The sequence below is a fragment of the Lemur catta genome, chromosome 6 (genome assembly GCF_020740605.2).
Source record: "Lemur catta isolate mLemCat1 chromosome 6, mLemCat1.pri, whole genome shotgun sequence".
NCBI classification, from domain to species: Eukaryota; Metazoa; Chordata; class Mammalia; order Primates; family Lemuridae; genus Lemur; species Lemur catta.
This window is the reverse complement of record NC_059133.1, coordinates 55,971,184-55,983,328: the sequence shown is the minus strand read 5'-3', so window position 1 is coordinate 55,983,328 and position 12,145 is coordinate 55,971,184. Positions and strand designations below refer to the sequence as shown.

General features: G+C 45.6%; 1 protein-coding gene across 1 annotated transcript; it reads right to left on the bottom strand.

Annotated features, from left to right (window-relative positions):
- Positions 1-4,695: 4,695 nt before the first annotated feature.
- On the bottom strand, positions 4,696-10,266 carry LOC123639801 (keratin, type II cytoskeletal 6A). Its single transcript, XM_045553935.1, has 9 exons — positions 9,727-10,266; positions 8,610-8,824; positions 8,200-8,260; positions 7,946-8,041; positions 7,660-7,824; positions 7,046-7,171; positions 5,644-5,864; positions 5,395-5,429; positions 4,696-5,281 (listed from the first exon to the last, which is right to left on the bottom strand). The coding sequence occupies exons 1-9, from the start codon at positions 10,264-10,266 to the stop codon at positions 5,046-5,048; spliced, it is 1,695 nt and encodes a 564-aa protein (XP_045409891.1). The 3' UTR covers positions 4,696-5,045.
- Positions 10,267-12,145: the final 1,879 nt, after the last annotated feature.

Here is a 12,145-nt window from a genome sequence, read left to right as displayed (position 1 = left end):
TCTAAAGAATAAAGACAATGTGGATGAACCTGGAGGATGTTATGCTGAGTGAAAAAAGCCAGGCACAGAAAGATAAATACTGTGTAATCTCACTTACATGTGCAATCTAAAAATGTTGAACTCAAATAAGTAGAGAGTAGAATACTGGTTACCAAAGACTGGGGATGGAGTGGATAGAGGGAATGGGGACTTGCTGGTGAAAGAGAATAGAGTTTCATTTAGACAGGGGGATAGGTTTTCAGATCTATTGCACAGCAGGGTAGAAATAGTAAGAACATTTGAATATTGCAAAATAAGGGAGAAAATTTCAAATGTCTCACTACAAAAAATCATAAGTGAGGTGATGAATATGTTAATTAGATTGATTTAATCATCCCACATTGTATACTTGTGTCAAAACATCATATTGTACATTTATGCAATTATGATTTGTAAATTAAAAATAATATTAATTTAAAAAATCTCCCTGAAATATTCTATGAATTTGAACAAATGCATAATGTCATGATTTCACCACTACATTGCCACACGGGAGAGTATTACCACCCTAAAAATTACCCTGTGTTTCACCTCTTCACCTTGCAAAGATCCTTTGCCTTCCTATATAATCTTTATTCAGTTTGTTGATATGTAAAAAATAGCTGCTTGGAATTTTGATTGGGATTGTGTTGAACCTATATATCAAATTAGAAAGAATTGATATCTTAATACTGAGCCTTCCAATCCATGAGTATGGAATAGATCTTCATTCATTTACATCTTTGGTTTCTTTTATCAGTATTTTGTAGTTTTCCACATAGAGATTCTCTGCATAATTTCTTAGATTTATGCCTAAGTACTTAATCTTTTGGTGCATGGTAAATGGTATTGATTTTTAATTTGAAATTTCAGTCCTTCATTGCTGGTATGTAAGAGAGTACTTACTTTCATCTGGTAACCTGTGTCCTGTAATTTTGCTGTATTTGCTTATTACTTCCAGGTGGGTTTTGGTAGAGTCTTTGGAATTTTCTACATAGCCTATAATGTCATGGGAGAATAAAGACAGTTTTATTTCTTAATTTCTAATCTATATAACTCTTATTACTTTTTCTCATCTTGTGACTGTACTTAGACTTCCAGTACAATGTGAAGGATAGTGGAGAGACAGGACATGTTCGCCTTGTTCTCAGTCCTAGGGAGAAAGCATCTATTCTCTCATTATCAAGTATGATGTTAGCTGTACGATTGTTTTTAGACATTGTTTACCAAGTTTAGAAAGTTGCTTCCTATTCCTTCTTTTCTCAGAGTTGTTTTTTTTTTTTAATATGAATGGATGTTGGGTTAAGTCATATACCTTTTTTGCATCAGTTGCTATGATCATCTGATTTTCCTTCTTTCCATCCCTGTGATGTGGTGGATTGTATTGATTGATTTTGAATGATGAACTAATCTTGCATATCTGGAATAAATTCCAGTTGGTCATGGTGTATAATTTTGTATATATTTGCTCAGATGCAATTTGATAACATTTTGTTGAATATTTTTGTGTCTATGTTCATAAGAGGCATTGGACTATAGTTTTTCTTTCTTGAAATGTCTTCGTCTAGTTTTGATGTCAGTATAATACTGGCCTGCATAGAATGAGTTAGAAAGTATTTTCTGTGCTTGTATTTTCTGGCGCAGATGGTAGAGTATTGGTGCCATTTCATTTTTTAATATTGGTAGAATTACCCAATGAAAATCTCTAACCCAGTGCTTTCTTTCTTGGAAGTTTATATATGATTAATTCAATTTCTCTAATAATTATATGGATATTCTCATTATTTGTAGCTATTGTAAATGAGATAATAGGATTGACTTCTTGATTTCTTTCTCAGCTAGTTTGTTGTTTGCATATAGAAACACTACTGATCTTTGTATGATAATCATCTATCCTGCAACTTTACTGAATTTGGTTATCAATTCTAAGAGTTTCTTGGTAGAGTCTCTAGGGTTTTTTTTATATATGTAAGATGATGTCATCTGCAAACAGGGACAATTTGACTTCCTCCTTTCAAATTGGATGCCCTTTATTTCTTTCTCTTGCCTAATTGCTATGGCTAGGACTTCATGTACTATATTGAATAACAGTGGTTAGAATGGGCATCTTCTCCTGTTCAGTTCTTAGAGGAAAGCTTTTAGCCTTCCCCCATTCAGAAAGACGTTAGCTGTGGGTTTATCATACATGACCTGTAGTAGGTTAAGGTACTTTCCTCTATACCTAATTTATTGAGAGTTTTTACCATGAAAGGATGTTGAATTCTATCAAATTATTTTTCTGTATCTATTGAGATATTCATATGGTTTTTGTCCTTCATTGTATTGGTGTGATATATAATGTTTATTGATTTATCTCATTCCTGGGATGAATCCCACTTCATCATCTTGTATTATCTTTTTAATGTGTTGGTGGATTTGGTTTACTAGTATTTTGTTGAGGATTTTTGCATCTTGTGTTGATGTCATCAGGGATACTGGCCTGTAGTTTTCTGTTTTTTGTTGTGCCCTCATCCAGTTTTGTTACCAGGGTTAAGCTGGCCTCATAGAAGGAGTGAGAAAGAATTTTCTCTGCTTCAGTTTTTTGGAATAGTTTGAGAAGAATTGACACAGAGACTAGTTTATAACAATAAATGCTTACATCAAAAAAAAAAAAAACAAACTAGAAGATTCAACTTAGGAAACTAGAAAAGCAAGAACAAAGTCCAAAATTAATAGAAGGAAAGAAAGAATAAAGAAGAGTGGAGAAAGAAATGAAATTGAGACTAAAAATACAAAAGATTAACAAAACAAAAACTAGGCTTTTGAAAAGATAAACAAAATCTACAAACCACTAGCTAGACTAAGTAAGGACTAAGTCTAAGAAGACCCAAATAAATAAAATAAAAAACAAAAAAGACATCACAATGGATATCACAGAAATACAAAGGATTGTTAGAGATTACTATGATCAAATATGTGCCCATAAATTCAAAAACCTAGAGGAAATGGATAGATTCCTGGACACATACAACCTACCAAGATTGAACAAAGAAATAGAAATCCTGAACAGACCAATCCAAGTAACAAGATTGAATAGCAATGAAAAGGCCTCCAACAAAGAAAAGTCCAAGGCTGCATGACTTCACCACTGAATTGTACCAAACTTTTCAAGAATAATTAATACCAATTCTTACCAAACTAAGGTACCAAATTGGTGACAATTGTTGGTAGTATTCCTTTATTGTATTTTTAATATCCATGCATCATAGGGTTTAAAGTTATTTAAATACATATGTAGAGATAAACTATTTTAAACCTCTTTTTGTGTATTACTATATCCTAGATAATTTTCCTTGTTGATTATATTCTCTTTCATTATTGCTCGTGGGTACCTGTGGTAAGTGTGCTTGGATTTCAGAAGTCAGTCTTCACCTTTCTGCCATCAGGAAAGTTCTGGGCAGAAAGTGAGGGGTTCCATGTTGCTGGGGGAACAGTTAGAGGGGCTCAGTACTCACAGAATAGGAACTAGAAACACCAGGACAATCCAAGAAAATGTCTTCAGTGATACGAGAATCTGAGAGTTAGGAAGATAATCACCACTCGTGGAGACAACAGGACTGAAGCGGCTCCATGACGGTGCGAGTGAACTGACCAACCCCAATCCTCATCCTGGGTTTTCCCTCATCCATCCCTGGACGTTAAACTGGGACAGTTCACACCTGAGAGAGGGATGGGACCCTGTCTTCTGAGCGACAAGGACTTGGTTTCTTCAAATCTCTATGAGAGGCTTACGGTGTGAGAAAAGGGGATTTTCTCCTTCTACTGTCTTCACACTTCAAGGGATAACAATCTGAGTTTTGTCCTGACTCTTTGGACACTTAACTCGACCACTTTGAGTGTCTGCAATTTTTCCCTGTTATGCACAATGTTTCCCACCTGTGCATGTGCACACACCTTTCTACATTAGTACTGTGTCTTCAGGATGCATTTCTAGAAATTAATTCCACTTCAGTAGTACACACACTTTCATTGACCTTAATTCATGTTGTCAGGCAAATTTGTTGGTCATGAAGCCAATTTTACTTATTATTAGTAATCAAATATCTGATTCTCTTGTCAAATGTCTCTTGCTCTAATGGGCCGGGAATATAGTTCTCATCTGGGCATTTAGGCTGAGTACTGGCATAGGGAGAGAAATGGGCTTAGAAACCATGGCAGAGGAACTGTGCCAGTGGTTCCTAGTACGGATGGGTAAGAGCGTACAGTGATGGTGAACCAGACACCTTCCACTCCACTTGCCAAAACGGTAGATGGACTTTGATGTGGGAAGACACCCTAAATGTGAAGACCCTAAATCACAGTTGTTGAATCTCTCTAAAGGAGGAGAGTTATGTATACAGGGAATGTATTATCATTTAAAAATGAAAACTCCTTTATCAGATGAAAAAGTTTGACAACCTTTGGCCCCAAAGCAAGGCAACATCAAACACTATATTATAAATCTGCTTTATTTAGCAATTACAAGGAAGCAAAGAGCAGAGGAAACATCACAGGGATACAGACTCTGTACATCATGGGACTGGTCACTTGTGCCTTCATGGGAGCTAGAAGGGAAGTTCGCACCACTTGTAAGGTGGGAGATTTGGGGGGCCAGTGGGAATTAAATGCAAGTTGCCCTACTCTGGAACAAGCCCCAGGCAGCACTTTCAGTAATGAAAAGTGGCAGAGATAATTTTGTTCTAATGCTCAGCCTCAGAGATAGAACTCGGCAGGCAAGAGATGAATAATGTACTAACCAAGTGAAGCTCCAGTGGTGATGGAATCATGATGTTAGTCCAGAGTTTGACCTTATGATAGTGAGCAAAGGAAGCTCAGGAGGGGCAGGTGTGGACAGAGAGGAGCAGTGAGGGCTCTCGGCATCCAGCCTCGGCTCTCACTCAGAGAGCAGGAGAGACCGGAGGCCAGGAGAGGACAAGCGACCTGAGCAGAGGGCTCTGCAGCCAGACAGGGGCCTGAGGCTTGTGGGACCAAGAGCTGGCGGCAGGACTTCAGTGCTTGTAGCTCTTCTTGCTGGAGGTGGTGGTGGTGGTGTACTTGATGGAGGAACTGCTGCCTCCCACGGAGCTGAGGCCACCCCCCAGGCCTCTGCCACTGCTGGAACTGAAGCCACCTCCAAGGCTGTGACCACTGCTGTAGGAGTAGCCGCTGCCTCCGCCCAGGCCTACACCACCGCCGACACCGCCGGCACCGCCATAGCCGCCAGAGACGGTGGACTGCACCACGGCTGTGGTGGGGAGGGGACAAGGACACAAGAAGACACGGTGAGCTCCTTCTGCCAGCCGGAGCCAACCCGGAAGAGTGCCAGGGCAGGGGAGGAAGGCAAGCAAGGGTACTTACAGATGTTGACTTGTCCGACGCCTTCGCCATTCAGCCTAGAGGGGAGGAACACAGGCAGGGTGAGACCTCGGGGAGCCATTCCTGGGCCCGTGTGGGAAGCTCAATGTGAGCAACAGTCCCTGGGAAACTGCTCTTGTAGTTGTTTTGCAGGACTAGCAATTCTGGCCATGGCTGGTGTGTCCTGACGCTGTGCTGGGTGCCAGACATCTAGGTGTGCTCAGGTGCTTGAGCAGGTGCTCAGGGACCCACCTGCACTCCTCGCCCTCCAGCAGCTTGCGGTAGGTGGCGATCTCCACGTCCAGGGCCAGCTTCACGTTCATGAGCTCCTGGTACTCCTTCAGCAGCCGGGCCATGTCCTGCTTGGCCTTCTGCAGGGCGTCCTCCAGCCCTTCCAGCTTGCTCCTGGCGTCCTTGAGGGCCAGCTCCCCACGCTGCTCCGCATCCGCGATGGCGGCCTGCAGGTTGGCGCACTGGAAGGGAAAGCAAGAGTGAATTCACCTGGATCCGGTGCCGTAGAGCACACAAGCCTGGCTCTTCCATCCCAGCGAGGAAGGTGCCTGGAGCCCAAAATGGACGGTGAATGAACTCTAACCTTCCTTTCCACTACTTTTCTATTCTGTAGTTTTTGTCTAGTCTGGTTCATTTTACAAACACACATAGCCCTTTTCCTTAACCACCTAGCATGAGATGCTTTTCGTTACTGATGGGAGACAGTCTATGCACATAAGACAAAGGGACGTTGGAAGAAATGGAGCTGCGTTTTGTTTGGAATGTTGTCCCCACATTCAAATCAAGATCGTTTATGAATATCTCATATGGACGCCCACTAACTAACAACTTATGACCATCTGTAAGTGAGGGGATGAGTTTTCACCTGAGACTGCTGAGACCTTGCCACCTTCCCCTCTGAGTATCTCGCTCACTTGGGTAACACTGTGCTTGTCCAACGCCCCTTTTCCTCTGTCTTTTACACCTGAATCTTGAGCAGATTTGCTACAATGTTCCTCAGGCTTTCCTGCCTGCTCTTACCTTTCCAAGTTGCTCCTCTGCAATTCCCAAGTCAATCAGTCTTCTTAAGTAAACCCTCCAATGCCTCTAGCCCAGTGGTTCCCCACCTTCTTGGCACCAGGGAACAGTCTCACAGAAGGCAGTTTATCCATGTATAGATGGGTAGAGGGTGGGGTACTGGGCAGGAGGTGGAGCTCAGGCTGTGATGCCAGTGATGGGGAGAAGCTTTAAATACACTAGCTTGCCCAATACTCACTTCCGGCTGTGCACTCACATTCCCGGTTCCTAAGTTTCATGGAAGACAATTTTTCCACAGATGGTGGAGGTGGGGCAGGGGGAGCGGTGTGGAGCTCTGTGGCCTGACCCTAACACACCAATGACCAGTAGTGGTCATGGTGCAGGGGTTGGTGACAACAGCCCTAGACTGTATTGCTAAAGCTCTGACCAGTTGGGATTGCTTCTGTCCACATGCTGATACCAGGCACTAAGTAGGAGCCGTGTCTCCTAACCACTGGGGAAGTACATGTGCCCCGCTCCCTGCTTTTCCCTTAGATCCTGGGGACCTTCACAAATGATGGTTAATGACTGGCTGACGGTCTAGCAAGGAAGGGCGGCTTCTCTTCGCCCCTGGCCCTCACCATACCTGCTTCTTGACGTGGTCGATCTCAGATCTCAGCCTCTGGATCATGCGGTTGATCTCAGCAATCTCCTGCTTGGTGTTGCGCAGGTCGTCCCCGTGTCTGCCCGCGGTGACCTGCAGCTCCTCGTACTGCAGTCCAGAGGTGGAGACAGAGACAGTGTCTATGAGTTTACACAGGTCAACAGTGACTTTCACTTCTCAATCAGGCATGTGTTGAGCTTGAACCTAATGGCTTCTCCTCAGGGTATTTAAGAAAAGTTGATTTCACAGGATTGATAAGACTTGTGAAATCCAATCGAGACCATCCTCATTATGGGACCACTGAGTGCCTCGTCCCTTAGGGCCTGGCAGTGCTGTGTACTATACGACTAAGAGCCAGCACTGAGGGGGAAGCTAAAAGCAATGATTCCTAGTGCTTATCAACATGAGCACTATCCTCATTTTTCCTCTTACACTTAGGCATAATCGCTATAAATATCTACTCCGATAGTGCAGGGTACATGTCATGTGAGAGGATGCTAGATTCCTTTCAGTAGATTTCCCCAGTGAAGTTCTAGCCTTCTGGTATGCAGGGCGGGACACGGGGATTTCCTGGCAGCTGCCACCTCCCTGCTCACCTTGGTCTGGTACCAGGACTCAGCCTCAGCCCGGCTCCTCTGAGCAATCTCCTCATATTGGGCTTTGACTTCGGCGATGATGCTGTCCAGGTCCAGGTTACGGTTGTTGTCCATGGACAGGACCACGGAAGTGTCTGAGATGTGGGTTTGCATCTGAGACAGTTCCTGCAGAACACAAGTTTGTGAGGCCATTGCCCCTGTGCCGTTAAAAGCACTACCTGAGCCCATGGATCGTCCCCCTTTACAGACTCCATAGAGCAAATCAAAGGAGAGTGGAGATGCTTACTGCGTCATAGAAGGCTCTCAGGAAATTGATCTCGTCTGTAAGGCTGTCTACCTTGGCTTGCAGTTCAACCTTATTCATGTAGGCAGCATCTACATCCTGGGGAAAGAGCCGACAACGTGCCATCAGCTGAGCTCCTGCCCCATCTACCCACAGTTGAGTCTCCCTGCCAATCCTCCTCTCACAGGTGAGCAGAGACACGGAGTCATTTCTGTCCTTTAGCAAAGAAGCCTGACGCCCTGGCTGAATCTGCTCACCTTCTTCAGAGTCACAAATTCATTCTCTGCTGCTGTGCGCTTGTTGATTTCATCTTCATATCTGCAGGAAGGAAGGCGTAAGACTCCATTGAGCCAGTGGTGGCAGGAATCAGAAAAGCAGCCCGTGATCCCACACTGTCCCTATGTGCAATATGTCCGGATTCTTCCTTCCTGCCAGAGATATCCTAAAGGCCACTTTCTGTTGCTACTAAATTGTTCACTTCTCTAATCTCCCCGGTCCTTCCCTGGCCTTCCTTTGTACTTGCAGATTTGTTCCTAGGTAATAGTTTGTAAGTTTCATTACCATGGACATGTTTTCCTAGGAATCCTACCCCGATCTGGTCCTGGTCACCCATTGTCTTGAAGTGTGTGCTTCAGAATGCTGAGTTCATTTTCCCCCTTTAACTCACTTGTTCTTGAAGTCCTCCACCGTGTCCTGCATGCCTCTGAGCTCCGAGTCCAGGCGGCTTTTGTCCCCGAGGATGCTGTCCAGCTGCCTCCTGAGGTTGTTGATGTACTGCTCGAACAAAGGCTCCAGGTTCTGCCTCACGGTCTTGGTGCCCTGCTCCTGGAGCAGGGTCCACTTGGTGTCCAGGACCTTGTTCTGCTGCTCTAGGAACCGCACCTGGATAGGAGACAAGACGGTCATTTGCCAGACAAGGAAGGAAGCAAGAAGTGTCTGTGGCATCATGTTTCCTGGCAGGTCTGCAGTTTTCCACGGTGCTGGGATCCTACAGCGCATGCAGAAGGCTCAGGCTGGGTTCTGCTCCCCAGGCCTTTTCCTACTTCACCCCATAATCTAACTTGGGAAATTCTCTTATGGAACATTCAGATGTTCTCCCTTTCTAAGTTGTTGAGCATTCCAGTGACTTTCAATATTTTCTCTCCATTTTCCAAGCACAACAAGAAATCTAGTTTTGAAACAGTGTTTACCTGACATAATCTACCCAATTTTCCTGAGTGACAGGACCTCAGTCAGAGGCATGCTGTGTGCTGCCTAAGGACCAGATTCCAGTCCAGCGTCCGCTTCAGTTCCTGTGTCTGCTCTAAAGTATTCTAATTTTATGGTCATTGTTTTTAGGGTCAATTGGCATTCTACATATTGTACAAATATTTCTAAGTCTCTTTTTTCTTAGTCTACCAAAAATATCTTTTCCTGTTCTTTAAAAAAAATTTTTTACAGACTCCAGAGTGTAATTTACCAGCTATAATTGAGTACCGCCATATTCTTTGTAGTCTCTGAGACACCTGAGAGGGAAGAATGAACCCATGCCATCTCTCCTTGTCTCATCTGGGATTCAATGTTATGAAAAGGCGAGAGCTCTTCCCGGGCAGGGATGAGGCCCCTTAACAGGGTCAGTGGTTAGATGGGTCTCATCGCCTGCCGCCAGTTGTCAGCATGGGGCATGTGGCATCGCCGTGGAGAGCTAGTCTGAGCCCCTTGTCCCTCTTTCCTACGTCTCCCCCAGCAGGATTTTTGTTTCTCGTATCCAGAGACTCTGTGGAGGCCACGGCCTCATGTCTCACCTTGTCGATGAAGGAGGCGAACTTGTTGTTGAGGGTCTTGATCTGCTCGCGCTCCTCGGTCCTCACCCGCTGGATGGTGGGGTCGATTTGCAGGTTCAGAGGGGTGAGGAGGTTCTGGTTGACCGTGACCTCTTGGATGCCTCCAGGGGGGCACACGGGGAAGCCAGAGCCCCCATAGCCACCACCAAAGCCAGCTCCACCACCGAGCCCAAAGCCACCACCAGCTCCACCGCCAAAACCGAATCCACTGCCGGCTCCACCTCCGAAGCCATAGCCACCTCCAACTCTGCTGCCATATCCACCACTGATGCCACAGCTGCCCCCTCCGATGGAGATCCTCTTGGAGCCCCCCAGGTTGTAGAGGCTCCGGCTGCCAAAGCCAGCTCCTCCACACACTCCACCAAGGCCACCACTGCCCCGGGAGCGGGACACGGAGACGCTGCTGAAGCCAGAGCGAGAGACCCCGGGGACTCTGGCTGAGCCGGCACTGAAGCCACGGTGGCTGCTGCTGTGGCTCCTTATGGTGGTTTTGCTGGACATGGTTCTAGAAGAGGAGAAGGCTGAGAGAGCGCGAGAGGCTGGAGGCTGGAGGGAGAGGAGCAGGACTGTGAGGCGAGCTCCAGGCAGCAGTTTATATGTGGTGAGCCTGGGCTGGGCTCAGTCCTGGAAGGTGAGCTTGCACATCGGGAAGGGCTGGGCTTTACGCACGGTGAGATCACCCAGTTTCTAGAAAGGTATGAAATACTAAGAGTGCTTTTTGGATTCCTTTAGTCATGGAGAAATTCTCCTGCCTTCCAGCCTTGACTTGATCCTCACACAATACGCCTGGATGTAAATTCACTGAAGTCATGAATTAGTCATGTCCTCAAACAAAGGAGAAAAGGAGCTGATCTGTGATAATTGTCCCTTCCCTGTGCTTCATCAGGCACTCCCTGTGTGCCCCCTTCCCACACAGGCTTTCTGCTTGTCTGGCACCACCCCTCCCATGCAAGTGGGAGTCTCCCTGCGGGCGCACTGGCATTTGCCCGAGGCCTGAGCAAGAAGTGGCCTGCTGTGTCTTCTCCCCACGTTTGAACCAGTTCTCCAGGGGCTCCTCGCTGTCCTTCCTGGTGGCCTGGGCATGGGCATGGGGCTACTATGGGGATAACACCATTCTTTGTAAGGTAGGAGGAGGGACAGAGGAGTTGAGCTCTTACACTGCAAGGACGGCCTTTGCTCTGTTTCCTGTGTGATACGCTGCCCACTTGGCACTTTCCTGAGAGAACAGGAGAAGACATTGCCCAAGATGCCTCTGCCCACAGACCTGACTTCTGCAAGGACTTTCTGCCCATGCTGGCACCTCCCTCCCCGGGGTTCACTTTGCCATTGAGCTTATTCTCATGTTAATCTGCCTGTCCAGTGGAATTCAAAGACACCCTTCTCCCTACTGTTTTGGAACATTTACTTAGAGCTTAATTTAAAGCTCTAAGATGAATAGGACAAAAATCATTAAGGAATTCACAGAATTTTTATTCCCATAGATTTTGACATTTCTTAGAGAATCCAGAACCAGACAGTTTAATGGGGCATGTACGGAAAGTTGAGGGGCGTTATTGGAGCAGTGACTCATAGAAATGTGCGCTTACAAGTGTGACGATGTCACAAGTAAATTCCAAATTTTTATTTCTAATCTCAGTGCTTGAAATGTTAAATCCCTATACACCTTTTCAGGCTGTCAAATGAGAGTAGTGCTTGGTTTAGAGGGGAATGAAGTTCATTTTTTTCCAGTCCATGCATTAAGTACTGTGTATGAGGAGAACTGAGGCAACTGTGGTTATGTTATTCCATGAGAACATATGCTTAAATGAGCAAGCATAAGAGGAAAGACAGACTCTCACATTCAGATGAGCCTGAGGACAGCTCTCATCACCATTGTAAAAGCACTGCCATCTCCCCAACATTCTGGGGGACAAGGCATTCAGGAGGGCTGGGTGTTCCCCATCCAAAGGAGGTGCTAACTCAGCGTCTGGTGGAAAAAGGTACCTTCTCCAGACAACGGAAGCAGCTCCCCTCCCTCCACCCTGGTTGCACAATGGCTGACCAAGAATGTGCTTCCACCCAGTTCTGGGAAAGAAGTGTTCCTTCTCATGGTATGTGCTCTGATCTGCTCTACTCTCTTGGGATAGAGGGTTTAGGCTTGGCACGGGTGATGGCAGAATGGGTAAGAAGGGTTGGCAAGCCAGGTGGGAGCAACATGCATTTGCCCAATGTCCAGTGTCTATGGCTGCTTTCACACTGCAACAGCAGGGTTCAGTAGCTGCAACAGAGATTGTACGACTCCCAAAGCCTAAACTATTCACTATTTGTCCCTTTAAAAAAAACATTTGCCAACCCCTGGTTAAGAGCATTGGCTCTGGAGTCAGAGTGCTCAGGCTCCTGA

What these genes read in the sequence shown, in the direction of transcription:
- LOC123639801 (XM_045553935.1), bottom strand. Translation starts at nt 10,266, where the DNA reads ATGTCCAGCAAAACCACCATAAGGAGCCACAGCAGCAGCCACCGTGGC. An exon ending in GTGGAGGACTTCAAGAACAA is followed by an intron (nt 8,261 to 8,609) that starts GTGAGTTAAAGG and finishes TCCTTCCTGCAG; the next exon opens with ATATGAAGATGAAATCAACA. An exon ending in CGTCGGACAAGTCAACATCT is followed by an intron (nt 5,282 to 5,394) that starts GTAAGTACCCTT and finishes TCCCCACCACAG; the next exon opens with CCGTGGTGCAGTCCACCGTC.